At 48.0% G+C, this 25,865-nt stretch overlaps 1 protein-coding gene across 1 annotated transcript in view; it reads left to right on the forward strand.

The window, feature by feature from the left end:
* LOC140404265 (collagen and calcium-binding EGF domain-containing protein 1-like) overlaps positions 1–25,865 on the forward strand; it is a 224,022-nt gene that overhangs the window by 197,448 nt on the left and 709 nt on the right. The window contains exons 11-14 of the mRNA XM_072492598.1: positions 3,045–3,153; positions 11,609–11,757; positions 13,271–13,306; positions 16,020–16,055. Coding sequence (XP_072348699.1) covers positions 3,045–3,153; positions 11,609–11,757; positions 13,271–13,306; positions 16,020–16,055 — 330 coding nt within the window. The remainder of the gene's footprint in view (positions 1–3,044; positions 3,154–11,608; positions 11,758–13,270; positions 13,307–16,019; positions 16,056–25,865) is intronic.

Below are 25,865 nucleotides of genomic sequence, written 5' to 3' on the forward strand. Positions count from 1 at the left end.
ATCTCATGGGGCATAACGACCGTTGGGAATCGTGAAAGAGACGTCTCACGGGATTTGCCAGCCGCGTCCCATCCGAATTCCAGCAGGATGTAGCCGGTAAATCGCGCCCATAGAGCTGTACAGCACATAAAGAGGTCCTTCAGCCCATCGAATCTGCGCTGGCCTTCTCGCACCTATCTATTCTAATCCCATTTTCCAGCACTTGGTCTGTAGCCTGTATGCTGGGGCGTTTCAATCGCTCGTCTAAATGCTTCTTAAATGTTGTGAGGGTTCCCGCCTCTACCACCCTTTCAGGCAGCGAGTTCCAGGTTCCCACCCCCCTCTGGGTGAAAATGTTTTTCCTCAAATCCCCGCTAAATCTCCTGCCCCTTACCTTAAATCCATGTTCCCTAGTTATTGACCCCCTCTACTTAAAAGGTAAGTTCCTTCCTTCCTATCCATCCTATCGATGTCCCTCAATTTTGTACAGCTCGAATAGGTCCTCCCTCAGCCTCCTCTGCTCTAAGGAAAACAACCCCAGCCTATCCAGCTTCTTTTTGTGGTCGAAATGCTCCAGCCCAGGGCAACATCCTGGTGAATCCCCTCTGCATCCCCTCCAGTGTAATCACATCCTTCCTACAGTGTGGCGACCACAGTACTCTAGCTGTGGCCTAACGAGCGTTTTACACATAACCGCTCTGACTTTCAGATGGACATTAAACCGAGTTCCCTGTCTGACATCCCAGATGAATGTGAAACATCCTATAACATGAAAAGTCTCCCCAGCGCCCTGGCCAATACTTACCCCTCACACAACACCACTCCTCACTACTTAACTGTGCAATGGACAGTCTGCACTGTTGGATATTTTATAAGATAAGGTAGCATTGTATTTATGGTACCTGAAGCCTCAAATGTTCAAATCCCACCATAATAAGTTGGGAAACAAAATTCAATAAATAAATGTGGGCTGACACGAGAGAAAATGGCTGGATTATCATAACAAATCCCAGCGTTTGTCTTATTAATGTTCGTCAGGGAAGAGAATCCCTACCTGGTCCGGCCTATGAGTTAAAGTCTTTACAGTTGCCTGACAAGACAGTCAACATCATTTGCGCCAATCCAGTCAGCAATTCCAGCGAATGAGTACCCAAAAAAAAGCAAGATGTGAGTCTTGCATCTTCGTTTAATGGTGTCGGAGCTCCCAAAGGCCTCATTGTTTTCGGAAGACTTCACTCGAAGTCTTCACGGAAGGCAGCATGGTAGCACAGTGGTTAGCACTGTGGCTTCACAGCGCCAGGGTCCCGGGTTCGATTCCCAGCTTGGGTCACTGTCTGTGCGGAGTCTGCACGTTCTCCCCCTGTCTGTGTGGGTTTCCTCCGGGTGCCCCGGTTTCCTCCCACAGTCTAAAGATGTGCAGGTTGGGTGGATTGGCCATGCTAAATTGCCCTTTGTGTCCAAAAAGGTTAGGAGGGGTTATTGGGTTACGGGGATAGGGTGGAAGGGAGGGCTTAAAGTGGGTCGGTGCAGACGCAATGGGCTGAATGGCCTCCTTCTGCTCTGTATGTTCTATGAAGTGTGAAGCTTAACTTCTTTTGTAGTTCTGGCTCAGGGGGTAGCACACGTGTCTCTGGGTCAGAAGGTAGTGGGTTCGAATCCCACTCCAGGGACGTGAGCACAAATATTAGTGCTGATGTTTATAGTGGGGTACTGAGGGAGAACTGCACTGTCAGAGTTACTGTCTTTTGAATGAGATGTTCATAGAATCATAGAATTTACAGTGCAGAAGGAGGCTATTTGGCCCATTGAGTCTGCACCGGCCCTTACAAAGAGCATCCTACTCAAGCCCACGTATCTACCCTATCCCCATAGCCCAGTAACCCCCACTTAACCTTTGTGGATACTAAGGGCAATTTAGCATGGCCAATCCACCTAACCCGCATACCTTTGGGCTGTGGGAGGAAACCGGAGAACCCGGAAGAAAGCCATGCAGACACAGGGAGAACGTGCAGACTCCGCACAGACAGCGACCCAAGCCGGGAATCAAACCTGGGACCCTGGAGCTGTGAAGCAACTGTGCTAACCATTCTGCTACCATGCTGCCCATGTTAAATCATGGCCCTACCTGTTCTCTCAGGTAGGCATATATGATCCCACAGTGCTATTTTAAAGATGACACAAGTAAGTTCTCCCTGGTGTCCTGGCCAACATTCATCCCTCAATTAACAGATAATCTGCTCATTATCAAATTACTCTTTGTTGGATCCTGCTGAGCACAAATTGGCCGCTGCATTTCCCACATTACAAGTGATTACACTTTAAAAGTGCTCAGTTGACTCACAGAATAATAGAATCCCTACAGTGCAGAAGGAGGCCATTCGGCCCATTGAGTTTGCACCGAGCCTTCGAAAGACCACCCTATCGAGGCACAATCCCCCACTATATCTCTGTAACCCCATCCAACCTTTGGACATTTTGGGGCAATTTAGCACGGCCAATCCACCTAGCTTGCTCATCTTTGGACTGTGGGAGGAAACTGCAGACACAGGGTGAAGGTGCGAGCTCCACACAGACAGTAACCCGAGGTTGGAATCGAACCCGGGTCCCAGGCATGTGAGGCAGCAGTGCTAACCACTGCACCACCTTGCCGCCCACCAAAGTACTTGAAAGGTGGTTTATAAATGCATGACGCGCATGTCGTGTGGCGGGCAGTAAATAATAATAATAATCACTTATTGTCACAAGTAGACGTTACTGTGAAAAGTCCCTAGTCCCCACATTCGGGCGCCTGTTTGGGGAGGCTGATACAGGAATTGAACCCGCGCTGCTGCCTTGTTCTGCTGCCACCTGTGCTGCATCCATGCCCATGTCCAATTTCCACCCCCCCCCCCCCACATTCTCTTATTGCTGCACGTGGCTTTGCTCATACAATCTAATGAACCTCTCACTCAGCGGATCAGCTATAGTTTGAATGAAACATCTTTGTGTTGAATCCAGGGGCTTATTAATAATAACATTTTTTTTTTTGCAACACAACTTAACAGCTGAAACTTCCCTTTCCCCAGCTACTGTTTGCCAATCTAGATAACTCCAGTGAAAAGACGCTACTGGCCAGGAAATGTACAGAAACGTTGCCGTGCCCTCCGCATGTGCCTGGTGCCCCAGGACCACCTGGTAAGACCACCCGCCTGTACCCGTCTAGTTTAAGAACAAAAACAGTGAAACTCTTAGGAAAGCCGGAAGGGTCAATCTGGTTCCTCCAACAGCAGAATACATTCAACAAATGTCCCCCCCTCATTCCCCATCCCTCCGCATTGTGCCCCCCCCCCCCCCTCAAACCACCTCCGCTCTCCCTGCTCCAGTACGCTGAATGCAATTAACACAAACAAACTGAAATATAACAGGCCACGCCTGGTACCGTTTTGACCTCCATATCTGAGGAAGTATATATTTCCCTTCGAGGGAGTGCAGCAAAGGTTCACCAGATTCATTCCTGGATTGGGAGAGGACATAGGTTTGAAGTGCGTGGGGAAAAGTTTAGAACTAATGTGCGAGGGAAGTTTTTTTACACAGAGGGTGGTAAATGTATGGAACGCGCTGCCTGGGGAGGTGATGGGAGCAGGTACAATAGCGGCATTTATGGGGCATCTAGACAAATATATGAATAGGGTGGGAATGGAAGGATACGAACTCTAAGTGCAGATGGTTTTAGTTTAGGCAGGTACCATGGTCTGCGCAGGCTTGGAGGACCGAAGGGCTTGTTCCTGTGCTGTATTGTTCTTTGTTCTTTGTTCTTATTATTGTCACAAGTAGGCTTACGTTAACACTGCAATAAAGTTACTGTGAAAAGCCCCTAGTTGCCACACTCTGGCACCTGTTCAGCTACACGGAGGTAGAATTCAGAATGTCCAATTCACCTAACAGCACGTCTTTCAGGACTTGTTGGAGGAAACCGGAGCACCCGGAGGAAACCCGTGTAGACACGGGGAGAACATGCAGACTCCGCACAGATAATGACCCAAACCGGGTCCCTGGTGCTGTGAAGCCACAGCGCTAACCACTGTGCTACTGTGTCGCCCATTAGCATCCTGGGGGGTTACCATTGATCAGGAACTGAACTGGATCCAGCCATTTAAACATTGTGGCTACGAGAGCAGGTCAGAGGCTGGAAATTCTGCGGCGAGTAACTCACATCCTGACTCCCCAAAGCCTGTCCACCATCCACAAGGTACGAGCCAGCAGTGTGATGGAATACTCTCCACTTGCCTGGATAAGTGAGGCCGCAATGACACTGAACAAGCTTGACGCCATCCAAGACAAAACAGCCCTGCTTTGTTGGCACCCGCACCACCGATGCACAGCGGCAACAGTGTGTGCCCACTACAAGATGTACTGCAGCATCCCACTATGGTTTATGCGCTAGCACCTTCAATACCTCTACCACCTAGGACAGGGGCGACTGGCACATGGGAACACCTTTATCTGCAAGTGACCCTCCAATCCGCACACGTTCCTGACGTGGAAATATCTCATGGAAATAATCCTGGATCTCCCTCCCGAACAGCACTGTGGGTGTACCTACACCTCACGGACCGCAGCGATTCAAAACTATGGCGCGGCACCACCTTCTCAAGGGAAGATAGGGATGGACAACAGATGCGGGCCTAGCCAACGATACTCCGATCCGAAGAGAGAATAAAAAAGTGCTGGCTGAAGAGTTTAAAACTCGGAGGCATTGTCTCGGGAGGGTCATGAATCTTTGTCATTCTCAACCCGTGGAAGCTGTAGATGCTGTTGTTGAGTATATTCAAGGATGAAATCAATAGACTTTCGGACACTAATTAAATCAAGGGATATATGGGGCCTGATCTAACCAAATGGGACCAGAGTCACATAGCGATCGCATTTAGCTACGTGTTTCCGGCGATTGCAGTGCCAAGAAAGACCCCATTATCTAACACCCATTTGGTTAGATACAGGGCCTCAGGGGGGGAGGTGGGCCTAAGGCCGCACTCAGCCCCGTTTTCGGCACCGAGGAGCTCTGCTTGCCAGAACTCTTGAGTGCAGCGAGAGATCGGGACGCCATGTTTAAATGACGTCCTGACCTCTCAAGGGAAGCCCCACTCACTATAAGGGGGTCTCCGGGACCCCCTGCACCCCACACCCATGAAGTCCAACCCCCAGCTCGATCAGCGTCATGTGAAAAATACCAGGTTGGCACTGCCAACCTGGAATGGTGGCAGTGCCCCTGTCAGCTGGCAATGCCACCTGGTCCCTGTTTGTGGAGACCAGCACTGAACGGCGCTCGGCCAAGGTCTCCAAGGCGAAGGGGATAGATCCCAATGGTTGCGTCAAGGAACGGCGTATTAAAGTGAGACTAGCTGTCTCGCTCTAATATGCAGATTTGCCAAAAGGTGATCGCGCCCACAATGGTAAGGCTTCACATTGCGGTGTCTCGTGAGATCGCGTTAGGTCTCGCAAGGTGGATCGGGCTGGGTAGATCCCGGGATCAGGGTCTCCCGCCATTTACCGGCCACGGTGCATCGTGGCGCGCTGCTTTTCGGGGGCAGGGTGGCCGGTAGATTCCGCCCATGGATAAGGCAAGAAAGTGAAGTTGAGGTGGAAGGTTGACCTGGACCTTATTGAAAGGTGGGACATCATTATGGGTGGGATGGGAAAATTTGGTGAGCCATTAAAAGTCAACGGCCCTCCAGATTTTCCCGTTCCTCACGCGACGAGCGGTGTCAGGACTGTAAAACCCCGCCCTATGATTCAGGTCGATGACTTTGCCAACTATACTGATGGAAGTAATCAGTGACCAATACAGAGTCCAAACACTGGGAATGTAAAGCACCAAGAGTAGGCCATTCGATCCATCAAACCTGCTCCATCATTCAACGGGATTGTGGCTGATCTTTGACTTCAATTCCACCTTCTGCACTCCTCAAACCAGAGACCCAGAGTAATGCTCTGGGGTCCCAGGTTCAAATCCCACCACTGCAGATGGTGAAATTTCAATTCAATAAAAATCTATTGATGACCATGAAACCATTGCCGATTGTTGTAAAAACCCATCCGGTTCACTGATACCCTTTAGGGAAGGAAATCTGCCGTCCTTACCTGGTCTGGCCTACATGTGACTCCAGACCCACAGCAATGTGGTTCACTCTTAAATGCACCCTCAAGGGCAATTAGGGTTGGGCAATAAATGCTGGCACAGCTTGCAACGCCCACATCTCATGAACGAATAAAAAAATCCCTTAATGTCCAATAATCTATTCTTCTTTGTCTTGAATATATTCAAAGACAAAGGGGCGAGGGAGTAGGCCTAGGTGGGGTGCACTTTCAGAGGGTCGGTGCAGATTCGATGGGCTGAATGGCCTCCTTCTGCACTGCAGGGATTCTATTCTTTGATTCTGCACTATAGGGATTCTATGATCCTGAGCAAACACAGCAAACATAAGGGATAAGAGTGAACAACGTTCTCCTCATTTCCGTCCTCAATGACCGACCCCACACTCTGAAACAGCGACCCTGAGTTCTCGACTTCCCAGCCAATTGTGACATCTCAGTCCATCCACCCTGTCAAACCCTTGGCAGGAATTCAGCTCAGTGCAACAAGGGGCGGGAAGGTTCTTTTAATTGAGATACTCGGATTGTGAGTGTCTACTTCAGGTTTTGTTTTAAGGCTTTCATGGCAATGCTGCGTTTACATTTTCTGTGGTGTAATTTGTCTGGATTGCAGTCGGCAATGCATAAAGCCCAGCATTATGTTGGAATGTATCGCAAGGGTGGAACACTTGATATCATAAACCACAAGGCCAAAGTTTGAGTGCTGTATGCAAAAAGGTACCTGCATAGATGGATTGTATGTGAATCATTAATTATTTTCTTCGTGTTGTGAGTGCATTGTTTGCAAGACTTGATAGGATATTTAAGAAATGGTGTCACTGAATGCACTGTGTTTGATTGGATTGCAGAGTGAGTGATTGAGCCATACAACATAGGGAGGTCTCGGGTTTCACACCTGCCAGTGTTGGGTGGGACAAATCATGTTGCGTTCGCGTTTGAAACCCTCAGCCATGCCTTTGTCGCCCGTAGACCTGACAATTCCCAAGCCATCCTGGCTAACTTCCTAGTTTAACACCCTTCATAAACCTAAGCTTATCCAAAAGTCCCATTTACCTATCAAGGCCCCGTCTGTCCTTTCGAACGGACGTAAGAGATCCAATGGTACTTACTGTGAAGACGACCAAGGGACTCCTCCCAGGAGGCGATAGCCAAAACTTAGCACCCAACACCTGGTCATTTATCACAATTCTGTCTGTGGGATCTTGCTGAGCGGGATGACGGCTGTGTTAAATCAGCGATGATACTTCAAATGCGGATTTGGTTGGCTGCGAAGTATTTTGGAATGACCTTTGCATGTGAAAGATGGCATGCAAATGCAAAGCTTTCTGTTTCTTTGCACCTGTCCACCCAACTTCTATGAGGGGACCGGTTTAGCTCAGTGGGCTGGACAGCTGGTTTGTGATGCAGAACAAGGCCAGCAGCGCGGGTTCAATTCCCATACCAGCTGAGAATTCTGAATTCTCCCTCTGTGTACCCGAACAGGCGCCGGAATGTGGCGACAAGGGGCTTTTCACTGTTGCAGTGTTAATGTACAGTAAGAAGTCTTACAACACCAGGTTAAAGTCTGTGGTTTACCGTCACAGGTTTGTTTCGAATCACTAGCTTTCGGAGCGCTGCTCCATCCTTTCACCTGATGAAGGAGCAGCGCTCCGAAAGCGAGTGATTCGATATAAACCTGTTGGACGTTAACCTGGTGTTGTAAGACTTCTTCCTGTGCTCACCCCAGTCCAACGCCGGCATCTCCACATCAGTGTTAATGTAAGCCTACATGGGACAATAAAAGGTTATTTATTTATTTACTCGCCTACCCACTTCCGACTTCACAAATATTGATTTATTTTCCAGCACAAGAAAGTAGTTGCAATAAACAGGTTTGCATCAATCCGTTAAAAGCAGGATAATGGTGCGGCACTGTGGTGCAGTGGTTAGCTCTGCTGCCGCACAGTGCTGAGGACCCGGGTTCGATCCCGGCTCTGGGTCTGTGTCCGTGTGGAGTGTGCACATTCTCCCCGTGTTAATGTGGGTTTTGCCCCCACAACCCAAAAAGACGTGCAGAGTAGATGGATTGACGATGCTAAAATTGCCCCTTAACATAGAAAATAGAACATAGAACATAGAAAATACAGCACAGAACAGGCCCTTCGGCCCACGATGTTGTGCCGAACCTTTGTCCTAGATTAATCATAGATTATCATTGAATTTACAGTGCAGAAGGAGGCCATTCAGCCCTTCGAGTCTGCACCGGCCCTCGGAAAGAGCACCCCACCCAAACTCAACACCTTCACCCAACACCAAGGGCAATTTGGACATTAAGGGCAATTTATCATTGGCCAATTCACCTAACCCGCACATCTTTGGATTGTGGGAGGAAACCGGAGCACCCGGAGGAAACCCACGCAGACACGGGGAGGACGTGCAGACTCCGCACAGTCAGTGACCCAAGCCGGAATCGAACCTGGGACCCTGGAGCTGTGAAGCAATTGTGCTATCCACAATGCTACCGTGCTGCCCTTGAGAGCAAATAAATCTACACTATATCATTTAACCGTAATCCATGTACCTATCCAATAGCTGCTTGAAGGTCCCTATTGTTTCCGACTCAACTACTTCCACAGGCAGTGCATTCCATGCCCCCACTACTCTCTGGAGTACTCTCTTCTTAATTGGGGGAAAACAAAGAATTGGAATTTTTTTCAAAAGAGTCGGAGATTGAGAATATGAGTCAAGCACAGGCAGGATTGTTGCTGTATTTGAACTTCTTCCTGGACTCCTTCAAATCTTAGGAACGTGTCTGAAGTCGAGTGAACTCAAGTCCCCACTTCCGATTAGATGTTAAAGGGGCTTTTGAATCAGTGAGAGTATGACAGTGAGGGAGGAAGTGTTTACACAATTAGCGTGGATAATTGGAACCGATGTTGGTTGTTTACACTTGACAAGATATACCGTCAAAGTTTTCTGTTTAGAATTGCGCCTTCAAAAAATGCCTTCGTAAGTAAACTGTTTTGTGATTGCCATGGCTGAAGTCCAACGTAAACTCAAGCAGACGGGAGTTTTCTTTTTGTCAATTGTGCCACATTCTTGCTGCTTTGCATCCAACTATGCTGGGAGCGATGGAATCAGTTCAGTGCAAACCCCCAAAACACACATATGCAAAAACAGAATTAAGGAGGAGGCGCGATCATCAATTTTTCTTTTTGAAAGTCCGACAGAGAAATGAGGAGAATGACAAGAACGTGTACTTGTTTATCTCTCTCCCAGGCTTCTCTTATTCACTATAGATATCAGCCGATAGCATTTGGTAGCAGTGTCAGCAACATCTGAGCGCCTTTTATGAGAACAAAATGTGCCCAGATGATTCATAAGAGGCATGTTGACACCGAACCACAAAATGAGATATTAGATCAGGTGACCGAATGCTTGCTGAAAGAGGTGGGTATTGCGGACTGTCTTAAAGGAGGAAAACGAGATGGCGAGGGGCAGGAAGATATTTCCAGAGGTTCAGGTTAAGGGAACTCAAAGCCACCAATGGCGGGACAATTAAAATTTAGGCATGCCCAGGAGGGTGGAAGTATGGGAGCGCAGAGTTCTCAGAGGGTTGTGGACAGATGGCAGAGCTAGGTGATGTGTTGGGTGTTCTGGATCACATACAGGTCACCAACACTTGAAGTAGTGCAACATTATTTTATTAAAAGGTTAACTATTTAAACATACTTGCACAGTGGGTAAATACAACACCAGCTTTAACTAAAGACCTTTGCCTTGTCCTAACCAGTTGAAGCACTCAGCACATGGTGAATGTCTGTGTTGCAGGCTGTGAGCTCTGTCCTCCTAGCTAGCTGCTACTCGAATGAGCGGGAACTCTGATGCCCCCTGTCTTTATAGTGCATGTGCTCTAACTGGTGATTGGCTGCAGTGTTGTGTATGTTGATTGGTCCCACTGTGTGTCCATCAGTGTGTGTCTGCACCATGATATACTGGTGTATATTATGACACTAGGGAGGGGCGAGGCCATGGAGGGATTTGAAAATGAAATGAAATGAAAATGAAATGAAAATCGCTTGTTGTCACAAGTAGGCTTCAAATGAAGTTACTGTGAAAAGCTCCGAGTCGCCACATTCTGGCACCTGTTCGGGGAGGCTGGTACGGGAATTGAACCGTGCTGCTGGACAGCCTTGGTCTGCTTTAAAAGCCAGCGATTTAGCCCTGTGCTAAACCAGCCCCTGGAAAACAAGGAGGAGGATTTTAAAATCAAGACACTGCTTGACTGGGAGCCAATGTTGGGTCAGCGAGCACAGAGCTGCTGGAGGAATTAGTTTGCGGTGAGTTAAGCCTTGAGCAGCAGAGTTTTGGATGAGCTCGGGTTTACGAGGGGGGAGGGGGGTGGAATGTGGGAGACCAGATAGGAATGCATTGGGAATTGTTACGTCTAGAGGTAAGAAAGTTATGAATGAGGAAAATTGGGGCAGGACATGTCAAACGGGGACCAGGCATAACGGTACCTAAGGGGGAGGTCTCCCAGGTGATCGGAGCCCCCCCCCCTCCCCCGTTTGGGTGGTCAGCTTCTGGGGAGGGGTGGTACCCTGGCACTCCCGATGCCACATGTACACATTGGCACTGCCAGCCTGGCACCCTGGCAGTGCAACCTGGGTGCTGGCCTGGCATTGCCAGGGTTCCCTGGTGGCACTGCCAGACTGAAAGTGCCACGGTGCCAGGATGGCATTGTGCCAATGCCCTTAAGAGGTAGGGGGGGCTGCTTGAGGTCTCCCCAACAGGTACATTGTGGGGTCTGGGGTGTTGCGTTGCGGTGTCGAGAGATTGGGGTGCCATTTAATAATATTATAATAATCTTTATTATTATCACAAGTAGGCTTACATTAACACTGCAATGAAGTTACTGTGGAAATCCCCTAGTCGCCACACTCCGGCGCCTGTTCGGTACACAGAGGGAGAATTCAGAACGTCCAATTCACCTAACAAGCACGTCTTTAGGGACTCGCGGGAGGGAACCGGAGCACCCAGAGGAAACCCACTACGATCTCTGTAATGTTGGCCTCTTGTGCTCCACAATTGACAGCTACTCTTCCAGCTGTCTAGGCCCTACACACTGGCACCCCCGACATAAACAGTGGAGTGACTTGGATGATTTATTGCATTAAACGCATCATCTAAATACAAACAGTCAGTCGCAAAAAGTCTTGTGCATTGCTGGGGGTAAAAAGGACGTGTTGCAGAAGTTTTTTGTCTTGCACTCATCAGGACAAACTCAAGAACCCCAAACTTCAAACTTTCACGACAATTTATACTGCAGGGGAAAAAAAACTTATCTTGCGTTGTAAAAATTGTTGTGATCTTTTGAAATTTGGCATTCTTGCATTTGTCTTAATGAGTGGAAGATGAAAAGCCTTCATCAACATGTTGATCTTTTCAGCAATATCCAAACTGAGATTGATTAACCTAACTTGCCGTTAAGCTTGGTGACATGTTTTTCTCATTTAAGGTCCACCAGGAAATTTAGGCCCAAAAGGCAGCGTTGGGCTTGTGGGGCCTCCGGGAACCCCAGGCGTTCGTGGACCCAGAGGTGATATGGGCCCCATGGGTCTCATCCCTGATCAATCCCATGCCAAGAGAGGAAGACGCGGTCCAGTGGTGAGTGAAGTTTACAGTGTAGTTATGGGCCAGGGTTTAGAGAACCCCAAAGTATATCATGGAGTTCACCTGACCCACAACTTTTACTAGATTGTGGTATGGGGAGCACACGGCCCACTCTACAGGTGTGGTACAGCAGAAATGGAAAAGTATTTTTTAAAGCAAAACAATGTTTATTCTATGAACTCAAGTCAACCTTTTTTAAAAACATACAGTGAACATCTCAGCAACCATTAATTCAAATACAACCCCCAAAGAATACAACACTAAGTAATCCTTAAGCTGTCCTTTTAACATCCATAAGACTTAAAAAAGAACTTTTAACAGAAGCACATCAGGTTACAGTCACTACTGAGAGCAATTATTAGTTTTAAATCACCAAAGGATCAATTTACAGTTTTTTAGATTACAGAGAGAGATAGTAATACCCCTTCTGGCTGTGACTGCAGCTATCCAGCTCTGAAAACGAAACTAAAACACACCCTGCAGCAAACAGCCTGAAACGAAAGTAAAAAGCTGACAGACAGCCCAGCTCCACCCACACTCTGACAGCACTGATAAATACCCATTTCTTAAAGGTACATTTCTTAAACACCCATTTCTTAAAGGTACTCTCACGTGACAGTGTGCAGGCATCAAATTTGTTTTTAAGGACATTGTTTTTTGAAAAGGCAAAGTGAGTCCCTGCAACATCATTAGCTGCTGAAGTGCCCTGGAGCTGTTCTCACGGCAGCATTTAGGTTTCTTGTTTGTGTTGAATATGTGGCGTTTGCAGGTTCATGACGTGTTTCACAGGAGAACTATCGAACAAAATGTGACATTGAGCCGCATAAGATAATAGAGAAACTCACTGTAATATCCCACTGGGATCTACGGGGTGGGAATGCTCGTCTTCCCAGTGTTCCTTGCGGAGTACGAGATTCCCCGCCAGGGGCCGGGTATCTCAATTACCCAGTGCATATAAGGTCGGCCAGTAAGGCGCAAACCAAGCAGGAACCCGGTCGGGGTCTACAGGGAAGTGTTATATATATTGTTTGTATCATTCTTTATTTTTACTCTTATGTTGACTCCCCGTGTCCTTATTAAACTGACAAAATACATCAAGTAGGCCAATTTAAGGAGTGTGTTAAAGGAGGAAAGAGCGGTTAGGGAGGAAATTCCAGAGCTTGGGACCCAGGCAGCTGAAGGCATGGCCACCCATGGTGAAGTGATTCAAATCGGGGATACGCAAGAGGCCAGAATTAGACAAGCGCCGATATCTCAATGGGCTGTGGGTCTGGAGAAAATGACTAAAATAGGGGGAGGGGGGAAAGAGGCCAGGGTGACAGAATCTTGAGGCAAGCAGTCATCTGCAGGAGAGGGTTTTCTCATTCATTGAAGGAATGTGGGTATCGCTAGGCCAGCATTCATTGCCCATCCCTATGGGGTCCAGCCCTCCCATAACAGAGCACCCACCGCTATCAACTCTCAGATGATATATCTTGCAGACTAAAATGATCTGTTATATTTCTAGGGCACACCTGGGACACCAGGAAAGAACGGACTAAAGGTACAGTTTCCCCCTGCTCATTTTGACTGAACAATGTATATTTTTGTTGTGATTTTCTCATTTGTTTTTTATAATTTAAAAATTTTTTAAAAAGAAAATTTAGAGTACCCAATTCATTTTTTTCAATTAAGGGGCAGTTTAGTGTGGCCAATCCACCTACCCTGCACATCTTTGGGTTGTGGGGGCGAAACCCACGCAAACACGGGGAGAATGTGCAAACTCCACACGGACAGTGACCCAGAGCCGGGATCGAACCTGGGACATCAGCGCCGTGCGGCAGTAGGGCTAACCCACTGCGCCACCGTGCTGCCCCCTGTTTTTTATAATTTAAAGTACCCAATTCTTTTTTTTTCAATTAAGGGCGCTTTAGTGTGGCCAATCCACCTACCCTGCACATCTTTGGGTTGTGGGGGTCAGACCCACGCAGGCACGGGGAGAACGTGCAAACTCCACGCGGACAGTGACCCGGGGCCGGGATCGAACCCGGGGCCGGGTGGCGTGAGGCAGCGATGCTAACCACTGCACCAAGATGCCGCTCCGATTTTCTCATTTGCGACACATCGAATGCTGCTTGAGCGGGATGCTCTGGAGACAGGGCCCATATCCCCCATTGGTTTAAGGGTTGAATTACTCAGAATGCAGAGCACCGAAGCAGGCCATTGGGCCTGACTGATCTGTGCTGGTGTCTACACTCCATGGGAACCTCTTTTCACCCTATTTAAATTATCTGGCATTAAAACAGACCTACTGGTGCAATACTGATGGAGCGCTGCAGGCTGCAGAGATCTCCGGGATCCTTTGTTGACCTGAATCAGAATTAAAGTCGTGAATTGCAATTGGCCTCATGACCCAGGCTGAAGGAGGTGAAAGGTCCTCCCATCCTGCCCCCCCCCCCCCCCCCCCAAAGTCACCATAGATTCATAGAATTTACAGTGCAGAAGGAGGCCATTTGGCCCATCGAGTCCGCACCGGCCCTTAGAAAGGGCACCCTACTCAAGCCCACACCTCCACCCTATCCCCGTAACCCAGTAACCCCAGCTAACCTTTTTCGACACTAAGGGCAATTTAGCGTGGCCAATCCACCTAACCTGCACATCTTTGGACTGCGGGAGGAAACCGGAGCACCCGGAGGAAACCCACGCAGACACGGGGAGAACGTGCAGACTCTGCACAGACAGTGACCCAAGGCCAGAATTTATTTATTTTTAAAACATTTAGAGTACCGAATTCATTTTTTCCAATTAAGGGGCAATTTAGCGTGGCCAATCCACCTAGCCTGCACATCTTTGCGTTGTGGGGACGAAACCCACGCAAACACGGGGAGAATGTGCAAACTCCACACGGACAGTGACCCAGAGCCGGGATCGAACCTGGGACCTCGACGCCGTGAGACCCACCGTGGTGCCCACTCCCAAGGCCAGAATTGAACCCGGGACCCTGGCGCTGTGAGGTAGCCGTGCTAAACTACATGCCACCTGTCTTCTGACAGCACTGATCACATTTCGGATGATCTTAAAAGTATTAAAGTGCATCGGTTAGCATCTAACTGTCATAACCATGCTCAGACCCGAGCAAGAGAAGTGAAGACGTGACACCAAACCCTTCAGAACATCTCTCTGCTGTTTCTAATGTACAAACTTCCACAAGACATAGAATTACATAGGATTTACAGTGCAGAAGGAGGCCATTCAGCCCATCGAGTCTGCACCGGCGCTTGGAAAGAGCACCCTACCGAAGTCCACACCTCCACCCTATCCCCATAACCCAGTAACCCCACCCAGCACTAAGGGCAATTTTGGACACTAGGCAATTTTAGCTTGGCCAATCCACCTAACCTGCTCATCTTTGGACTGTGGGAGGAAACCGGAGCACCCGGAGGAAACCCAAGCAGACACGGGGAGAACATGCAGACTCCGCACAGACAGTGACCCAGCGGGGAATCGAACCTGGGACCCTGAGGCTGTGAAGCAATTGTGCTAACCACCGTGCTACCGTGCTGCCTGCAGTTAATGGTGAATTGATACACAGACGTCTGTGCAATACAACTGTGCTGATGCCACCATTATAAAGACACACGCCCAGTTTAATTGATTCATTCTGATGTTGGTTTAATTTTGTTTGGCAAGTCGACCTTTCACCCTCTAACTAACCATCACTTGTACGTTCCAATGGGAATTTGTTGAATTTTCTCTGAATCAATTGGACACAGAGCAAAGGGGTACCAGTGCAATATCAGTCACGACTCATTTAGGCGACACCTGTTTGCCCGCTCTCTGCAAATGTGTTAACTTAGCTATTTTAGAGGGCGGCATGTGGCGCAGTGGTTAGCACTGGGACTGCGGCGCTTTGGACCCGAGCTCGAATCCCGGCTCTGGGTCACTGTCCGTGTGGAGTTTGCACATTCTCCCCGTGTCTGCGTGGGTCTCACCCCCACAACCCAAAGATGTGCAGGTTAGGTGGATTGGCCATGCTAAATTGCCCCTTAATTGGAAAAATAATAATAATTGGGTACTCTAAATTTATATTTTAATTAACTTAGCTATTTTGAACGTGAGCGCCGTCGTTTAGAGGGTGTTGATCTGGACAGGTTCAATCCTGACATTACATAGCATGATATATTTCAGATCTGCTGACCGGAGTAAAGGGTCATCTTTGCTTGCTTCTAGTTTATAAGCCAGCCATTAATTTGTGAATCTTTAATGTTCTTTTTCAGGGCGAGCGAGGCTTTCCAGGACCACGTGGACTCCCAGTAAGACATCTTGAGTGCACCTAGTAACACTGTATTAATTTTCAACTCAGTTCACATCTATATCTGCGGGCCGCACGGTGGCACAGTGGTTAGCACTGCTGCGTCACGGTGCCGAGGACCCGGGTTTGATCCCGACCCCGGGTCACTATCCGTTTGCAGTTTGCACATTCTCCCCGTGTCTGCGTGGGTCTCACCCCCAAATCTCAAAGAGTTGTGCAGGGTAGGTGAATTGGCCACGCTAAATTGCCCCTTAATTGGAATTTTCTTTTAAAAATGTATATCTACGTGGATGATCTGAAAGCATTAATCATTCCATAAAGTGTCAAACTTTGGGAGGGAGGCATTCATTTCCTGTGGAGGTCAATTACAGGTTAATTGCTACAGGTGGAGGAAACTGCAGCCTAACCTGGAGCCAAAAATGTATCGAGAACTTAGCGATCTGATAACTTCTCTCACCCACAGCAAATCACCTGTGACCAAATTTTAGGATTTATTTAAGGAATTTCAGCATGACGCACGTGTCCTTCGGGAAACAGGTCGCAAGGGAATGTCGCCATGGACTCCTGGCCGCCCATGCTCAGCGCAGGGAGCTAGCTTTGGAAAACAAAAAAGCAAATTTTTAAAGAAAGTCTTTTGCGAAGCTGGAGAGATGGAAGCAGACTGAATCTTGTGCTGTCACCCCACGACACGATTAATCTCCCCCTGTGCCTCGTGGGATACGAGCTACATCGCCATGGGGCGGAGGCCGATTAGGGGGCCCGTTAGCTCATTGCCGGGTAGGAGAGGAGCTGCAGAGTGGTCCCGGCCGGGATTGGGAGTGTTGCTTGTAAACACTTTCCTTTTGGGAATAAACCATCTTTTGACTCTCCTTTCCCCACCCCTCCGTGACTACTAAATTTCGCAACTCCCGAGTTTCAGTTTAGGCATATTCATTGACAGGCAATTGTTGCTGAATGAGCAATTGACGCGATCAACAGGAAGGGAAAAAGAACAATGCACTTGTGTTTTGTTGTCCAGTCATAATAGGTGACATAATCGTCAGAATGAGTAAGGTTTTATTTATGGCAAGGAGCAATCACATTTCGCAATGAGAGAGGTTAGGTGGGGGGTTAACAAACACTAAAGATAATGACACCTGGCAGCAACAACATTTTCTTGGGATGGAGGCTGATTGTTCCAGGTTTCCATTACTCTTTTGTGGGAAAAAAAGTGTCCCGGATACAAGTGGATAAATCAGTGCACCGACAGTCAGGCTGAGAGTCAACGAACTGGGAATGATGTAAGGGGAGACGAGAAGGAAATTGGAGGCAATTGGAAGCTGTTGCCAAGATCCCCTGAGGTCGATGCAAAAGATCCCGTGGTACTATTTTGAGGAAGGTCAGGGGAGTTCTCCCAAGTGTTCCGGTCAATGTTGAGCCTTTAATCGCCAGCGTAGAAACAGATTGAAAACAGAATTTTGGGCAGGATAACTTTTTGGCAAATCTGCATATTAGAGTGAGGCAGCTTGTCTAGTGTGCAGATTCCCGAGGTATCCAAGGCTTTGAGATTCATCCCCCTTGCCTCGGAGATCTTGGGTGAGTGTTGTTCACCACTGGTCCCCACAAATGGAGACCAGACGGAACGGCACTCGTGGGAGTCTCCCAGGGGATCGAAGCTGCATACCCTTAGGGTAGGGTAGTGCCCTGGCACTGCAGGTGCTATCTGGGCACCCTAGCAGTGTCACCTGGGTGCCAGCCTGGCGCTGCCAAGGTGCCTGGGTGGCATTGCCAGCTGACATGGGTAGTGGCAGGTTGGCATTTTTGCACGTGATCGGGCTGGGGTGCCCTGCATGGTTGTTGGGTAGGATGCGGGGAGAGACGGGGGATCCTTCCATAGTGCGTTCGGGCTTGGGGAGGCTCGGGCGTCGCTTCAGGGTCTCAGATTGGGCGCCATTGATCTCTCGCTACACTGGGGAGTACCGGCGAGCGGAGCTCCTCAGTGTGCACAATGGGGTTATGTGCGCCTGCCAGAACGGGAAACACGTGGCTAGACGCGCTCGCTATGGGACTTTGTTACCAATTAATTGAATCGCGCCCAGAGTCAACATTTTAAATCCAAATGATTTCTGCAGAAACAGATAATCTGGTCATTGTAACATTGTTGTCTGTGGGAATTTGGTGTGCGAAAATTGGCTTCTGCATTTTGTATCTCGCAACAGGGACAACCCTTCGAAAAGACCTTAATTGGTTGTGGAGTGCGTCGGGCATCCTGAGGTCCTGAAAGCTGCCGCCCAATTTTCTTGGGATAAATATTGGTCAGGATGCCAGAGATGTTCTTCTTCAAAATAGCGCTCTGGGATCTTGTATGTCTGCAACCAAGAGCAGGCAGGACCCCTTTCGCAACCGAAAGACAGAACCTCCAGCAGCACAGCACTCCCTCAGTACCGCACTGGAGAGCTGGCCTGAATGATGTGCTCAATTCTTAGAAGGGGGACTGGAACCCACAACCTTCTGGATCAGAGAGTAACAAATGAGAACATTTACATTGCGGCGTAAGGAGACACACAAACACAATAAAACAAAAGGACACACAGCGAGTGAGCACGAGACTTAAATCTTCATACATCCTAAATGCACATTAGCAGGCTCGACTGTACATGGAGTACAAGAGAACGTTAATCTTCATCATTCAACTGGGTATTCAGATTCTCCCCATTCTTGCTACTTTTTAAATTAAAATGCAAGAAAACTGTAAACACCGCAAATCTACAAGATTATGAGGGGCATGGATAGAGTGGATGGGCAGGCACTCTTTCCCAGGGTGGACGGGTCAGTCACCAGGGGGCTTAGGTTTAAGGTCAGTGGGGCAATGTTTAGAGGAGATGTGCGAGGCAGGTTTTTTACACAGAGGGTGGTGAGTGCCTGGAACGCGTTGCCAGGGGAGGTTGTGGAAGCAGATACATTAACGGCGTTCAAAAGGCACCTTGACAAACACATGGACAGGATGGGTATAGAGGGATACGGCACAAGGAAGTGCTGAGGGCTTTGGCCAAGAGTGGTATCATGACTGGTGCAGGCTTGGAGGGCCGAAGGGCCTGTCCCTGTACTGTATTGTTCTTTGTTCTTTGAAATAATAACACAAAAATGCCATAAAATGGCCATCGGCTGCTGGGAGAATCGACAAAATAATGTTTCAAATGTACACCTGCTAAATAGCCGCAGACTTATTAGCTAGGAAGTGACGTGTCATGTGTAAGTGTTCCGGGGACTACATTTCACACCTTCACTAAAGTTGGAAGTGATGTGTACGTAACCGTTCAATCTGATTCTTCTTTTTAGTCTGGTCAGCATAACAAAGTGAAGTAAGAACATTTAGTAAGGACTTGAGGAAATATTAAGGATGAGCAGGTTTTACAAAGGAGAAGAATGGGAAGAGGTGGTTAATATTTGGGGGGTGGGGGGGGAAGGGTGGTCTAGGGGATGGGTCAAGACTGTCAAATTGTGCTGGTGGGGCAGTCTGTAAGACCCTCCCCCATTGCCTCAGCTATTCATATATTCAAAATACGTATCAATAAAACATCCTGAAGTCCTTGCCTCATACTTATATCGGTTAATGTTACTCATGCCTTTTGACCATCTTGTGGTCTCCGTTGTACTTTGCGTTGTGTGTGTTTTGAGCGATGTCATGTGGATTGCATGTTCAATGCTTGCGCATGTGGATGTTTCTGTTGAAGGGTTTGCCCCTGTACCTCCCTCTGTCCTCTCCATCGAAGCGGCCCGACCTGATGAGCGTTTGCAGTATCTGCAAGGGTAGTAGTCATGGGCGACTTTAACTTCCCAAATATTGAGTGGAAACTCTTTAGATCAAATAGTTTGGATGGGGTGGTGTTTGTGCAGTGTGTCCAGGAAGCTTTTCTAACACAGTATGTAGATTGTCCGACCAGAGGACGGGCAATATTGGATTTAGTACTGGGTAATGAGCCAGGGCAAGTGATAGATTTGTTAGTGGGGGAGCATTTTGGAGATAGTGACCACAATTCTGTGACTTTCACTTTAGTAATGAAGAGGGATAGGTACGTGCAACAGGGCAAGGTTTACAATTGGGGGAAGGGTAAATACGATGTTGTCAGACAAGAATTGAAGTGCATAAGTTGGGAACATAGGCTGGCAGGGAAGGACACAAGTGAAATGTGGAACTTGTTCAAGGAACAGGTGCTACGTGTCCTTGATATGTATGTCCCTGTCAGGCAGGGAAGAGATGGTCGAGTGAGGGAACCATGGTTGACAAGAGAGGTTGAATGTCTTGTTAAGAGGAAAAAGGTGACTTATGTAAGGCTGAGGAAACAAGGTTCAGACAGGGCATTGGAGGGATACAAGATAGCCAGGAGGGAACTGAAGAAAAGGATTAGGAGAGCTAAGAGAGGGCATGAACAATCTTTGGCGGGTAGGATCAAGGAAAACCCCAAGGCCTTTTACACATATGTGAGAAATATGAGAATGACTAGAGCGAGGGTAGGTCCGATCAAGGACAGAAGCGGGAGATTGTGTATTGAGTCTGAAGAGATAGGAGAGGTCTTGAATGAGTACTTTTCTTCTGTATTTACAAATGAGAGGGGCAATATTGTTGGAGAGGACAGTGTGAAACAGATTGGTAAGCTCGAGGAAATACTTGTTAGGAAGGAAGATGTGTTGGGCATTTTGAAAAACTTGAGGATAGACAAGTCCCCCGGGCCTGACGGGATATATCCAAGGATTCTATGGGAAGCAAGAGATGAAATTGCAGAGCCGTTGGCAATGATCTTTTCGTCCTCACTGTCAACAGGGGTGGTACCAGGGGATTGGAGAGTGGCGAATGTCATGCCCCTGTTCAAAAAAGGGACTAGGGATAACCCTGGGAATTACAGGCCAGTTAGTCTTACTTCGGTGGTAGGCAAAGTAATGGAAAGGGTACTGAAGGATAGGATTTCTGAGCATCTGGAAAGACACTGCTTGATTAGGGATAGTCAGCACGGATTTGTGAGGGGTAGGTCTTGCCTTACAAATCTTATTGAATTCTTTGAGGAGGTGACCAAGCATGTGGATGAAGGTAAAGCAGTGGATGTAGTGTACATGGATTTTAATAAGGCATTTGATAAAGTTCCCCATGGTAGGCTTATGCAAAAAGTAAGGAGGCATGGGATAGTGGGAAATTTGGCCAGTTGGATAACAAACTGGCTAACCGATAGAAGTCAGAGAGGGTGGTGGATGGCAAATATTCAGCCTGGATCCCAGTTACCAGTGGCGTACCGCAGGGATCAGTTCTGGGTCCTCTGCTGTTTGTGATTTTCATTAATGACTTGGATGAGGGAGTTGAAGGGTGGGTCAGTAAATTTGCAGACGATACGAAGATTGGTGGAGTTGTGGATAGTAAGGAGGGCTGTTGTCGGCTGCAAAGAGACATAGATAGTATGCAGAGCTGGGCTGAGAAGTGGCAGATGGAGTTTAACCCTGAAAAGTGTGAGGTTGTCCATTTTGGAAGGACAAATATGAATGCGGAATACAGGGTTCACGGTAGAGTTCTTGGCAATGTGGAGGAGCAGAGAGATCTTGGGGTCTATGTTCATACATCTTTGAAAGTTGCCACTCAAGTGGATAGAGCTGTGAAGAAGGCCTATGGTGTGCTCGCGTTCATTAACAGAGGAATTGAATTTAAGAGCCGTGAGGTGATGATGCAGCTGTACAAAACTTTGGTAAGGCCACATTTGGAGTACTGTGTACAGTTCTGGTCGCCTCATTTTAGGAAGGATGTGGAAGCTTTGGAAAAGGTGCAAAGAAGATTTACCAGGATGTTGCCTGGAATGGAGAGTAGGTCTTACGAGGAAAGGTTGAGGGTGCTAGGCCTTTTCTCATTAGAACGGAGAAGGATGAGGGGCGACTTGATAGAGGTTTATAAGGTGATCAGGGGAATAGATAGAGTAGACAGTCAGAGACTTTTTCCCCGGGTGGAACAAACCATTACAAGGGGACATAAATTTAAGGTGGAAGATATAGGAGGGATATCAGAGGTAGGTTCTTTACCCAGAGAGTAGTGGGGGCATGGAATGCACTGCCTGTGGAAGTAGTTGAGTCGGAAACATTAGGGACCTTCAAGCTGCTATTGGATAGGTACATGGATTACGGTAAAATGATATAGTGTAGATTTATTTGTTCTCAAGGGCAGCAAGGTAGCATTGTGGATAGCACAATTGCTTCACAGCTCCAGGGTCCCAGGTTCGATTCCGGCTTGGGTCACTGTCTGTGCAGAGTCTGCACGTCCTCCCCGTGTCTGCGTGAGTTTCCTCCGGGTGCTCCGGTTTCCTCCCACAGTCCAAAGATGTGCGGGTTAGGTGAATTGGCCAATGATAAATTGCCCTTAATGTGCAAAGTGCCCTTGGTGTTGGGTGGAGGTGTTGAGTTTGGGTAGGGTGCTCTTTCCAAGAGCCGGTGCAGACTCAAAGGGCCGAATGGCCTCCTTCTGCACTGTAAATTCAATGATAATCTATGATTAATCTAGGACAAAGGTTCGGCACAACATCATGGGCCGAAGGGCCTGTTCTGTGCTGTATTTTCTATGTTCTATGCAAGGGCAAGGTTTCCCCCATGGGCTTCAGGACCCCGTCGACAGGCTCGGGTGGGGGGGGTTAGAAGAAGCCCCCAATTTGCCCAAATTGGGCAATCAGAGGACAGAGGGCGGGCTCACTGTCTGATTATGTACAAGGCAGGAGCGGCAATTGGAGGTCTTCCAGCTTGAAATGCAGCAGCAGGAGCTAAGTGCGGGAACAGGGCAGCCCAACATGGGCCCCCAAAGCTTGCCTGGAGTACAGGTAACCTCAGTCATGCTCCAGCCTAAGCCTAGTCCGACCCCTGACATTAGGCCATTAATGGCCATTGAAAGGCTCAATTGACTACCTGCCACTCAAGGTCCCCCCCCCCCCCCCTCCCCCCTCCATCTGACCCCAGTGAACCAGCAAAAAGTCCACATCCAGCCGTTTCTGTCCTGCCCCGAGTGCGGGATTAAAAGCCAGCCCCGGTTTCCTCTCCTGTCGTGAGGTTATCCTCGGGCCTGCATTGCGTGACTCCACCCTCTAGGCCGGCAATCTCCCCACTGCCTCAACAACAGCTGCACAAAAGCAACAGCTGCTGCACCTGGAGATATTTTGTTTTCTCTCCAGTTTAATGCAAGTTTGATGTTACACATCAGAGATTACTGACATGCACCAGTGCATTTAACGTCAACACAGGAAAGTCTACAAAACCAGCAAGATAACTGATAAGAAAGATGGAATTTGGAACAAGGAGGGAAAAAGACAGACAATCTGAATCTGACCTGTGCAGAATAGGAACTATTGCATAATTGTAGCACCATTTAAAAAGTTGATTTTACAATTTTTAAAGGGGGGAACAAGGATTTGTATTTACATCATGCTTCTCATGACTACTAGACATCTCAAATCAATTAAGTACATTCAAAGTACAACCCCTGTTCTATTGCCAGAATTGTGACCGCCAATATGTGCACAGTAAACTCCCATGAACAGATAATCTGTTTTGTTTTCACATTATTTGTTGCAATGCCTTGACCAATTAGTCAAGTTGCCTGGTTTAAATTTCTTGGCAGTTAACTGTCAGTCACCATCAACTGGTGCATTCTCCATAGCTTTGCCTCTATCAATCAGTGTCCACTTGTCAACCAATCAGCACTCTCTTCTCATAGAAGTCATAGAATTTACAGTGCAGAAGGAGGTCATTCGGCCCATCGAGTCTACACCAGCCCCTGAAAGTGCACCCTACCTAAGCCCACATCTCCACTCCATCCCTGTAACCCCACCTAACTTTTGGACACTACAGGGCAATTTAGCGTGACCAACTGACCTAACCCGCACATCTTTGGATTGTGGGAGGAAACCGGAACACCCGGAGGAAATCCACGCAGACACGGACGGGGGGGACGGGGGGGGGGGGGGTGGACGTGCAGACTCTGCACAGACAGTGACCCAAGACAGGAATCAAACATGGGTCCCTGGCGCTGTGAATCAACAGTGCTAACTACTGTGTTACAATGCTGCCCCTAGAGTATACATTTGTTGATTCCCCGTGCGTTGTATTCTTGCAAATGTCCTGTTGCGTGCAAGATGAAAAACTTTGACAAAAAAAAAAAATTTTTTTCAGCAGCACTCAGCATCTGTGATGCTGATTGAGGGATTGGCCAGAACACCTACTCTCCTTCAAAATAATGGGACCTTTTACATCCATCCAAGTAGGTAAATGGGGCCTCAGCTTAACATCTCATCTGAATATTGCGCACAATTCTGGTCGCCACACTACCAGAAGGATCTGGAGGCTTTGGAGAGGGTGCAGAGAACGTTTACCAGCATGTTGCCTGGGCTGGAGGGTGTCAGCTATACGGAGAGGCTGAATAGACTCGGACTGTTTTCATTAGAAAGACCGAGGTTGAGGGGTGACCTGATAGAGGTCTACAAGATTATGAGGGGCATGGATAGAGTGGATGGGCAGGCACTCTTTCCCAGGGTGGAGGGATCAGTGACCAGGGGTCATAAGTTTAAGGTCCATGGGGCAAAGTTTAGAGGGGATGTGCGAGGCAGGTTTTTTACACAGAGGGTGGTGAGTGCCTGGAACACGTTGCCAGGGGAGGTTGTGGAAGCAGATACATTAACGGTGTTCAAAAGGCATCTTGACAAACACATGGATAGGATGTTTATAGAGGGATACGGCACAAGGAAGTGCTGAGGGTTTTGGCAAAGGTTGGTATCATTTTTAAAAATAAATTTAGAGTACCCAATTATTTTTTTTTCCCAATTAAGGGACAATTTAGCGTGGCCAATCCCACCTACCCTACACATCTTTGGGTTGTGGGGGTGAAACCCACGCAGACACGGGGAGAATGTGCAAACTCCCCACAGTGACCCAGGGCCGGGATTCGAACCCAGGTCCTCAGCGCCGTATGAAGCAGTGCTAACCACTGCGCCGTGTGCCACCCCAAAGGTTGGTATCATGACCGGTACAGGCTTGGAGGGCCGAAGGGCCTGTTCCTGTGCTGTATTCTTTGTTCTTTAAAAGACAGTGCTCCCCTCATTACTACACTGGAGTGTCAGCCTCAATTTTTGTACTCAAGTCCTGTAGTGGACAAGAACCCCAGAACCTTCTGATTGAGAGGCAGGAGCGCTACCAGCTGAACTGACACTTTAGCTCAGTGCTGTACAATACCTCAGGCACTGACCATATGTGGCTAATTGAGAATCCAGGTGATTAACAATTGAAGGATGAATAATGGATACCATCACTGGGCACGTGATCCCAGTACTCACATTGACATGGTGCCCGCGAGTGAGTGCTTCCCAAGCTACGAACAGTGGCTACACTCCAAAAGTAATCAATTGGGTAGAACACGCTTTGGGACATCTCAAGGTGGTGAAAGACACCAGATAAATGCAAGTCTTTCTTTCAATCTTTTTATCAGCTGTGCTGATGGAATGATAAAACAAAAACTAAAATGAAAGACAGAGTGTGGGTGCTTTACTTCCTCAACTATTGAATAACGCAGGCACTTGACAAGCCAATGTGCGTGAAATAAATAAACCTGTATTGTTTGAATGCATGCAAGAGGTTGTCCACTAAAGCCAGTGTATCTGGCTAAAGTGGTGTTATTGTAGCCAACACATGGTCTGGGCGATGTGTCTGCCAATTCAAATATAATTGAAAATAAGTTCAAAGTGTTTTGATCTTGTTCGTCTCAATTTGTCTCATCTTATCCCTATCCCTGGGATCTGACCAACTTAAACATACCATCCACATT

This window comes from Scyliorhinus torazame, chromosome 30 (genome assembly GCF_047496885.1).
Source record: "Scyliorhinus torazame isolate Kashiwa2021f chromosome 30, sScyTor2.1, whole genome shotgun sequence".
NCBI lineage: Eukaryota > Metazoa > Chordata > Chondrichthyes > Carcharhiniformes > Scyliorhinidae > Scyliorhinus > Scyliorhinus torazame.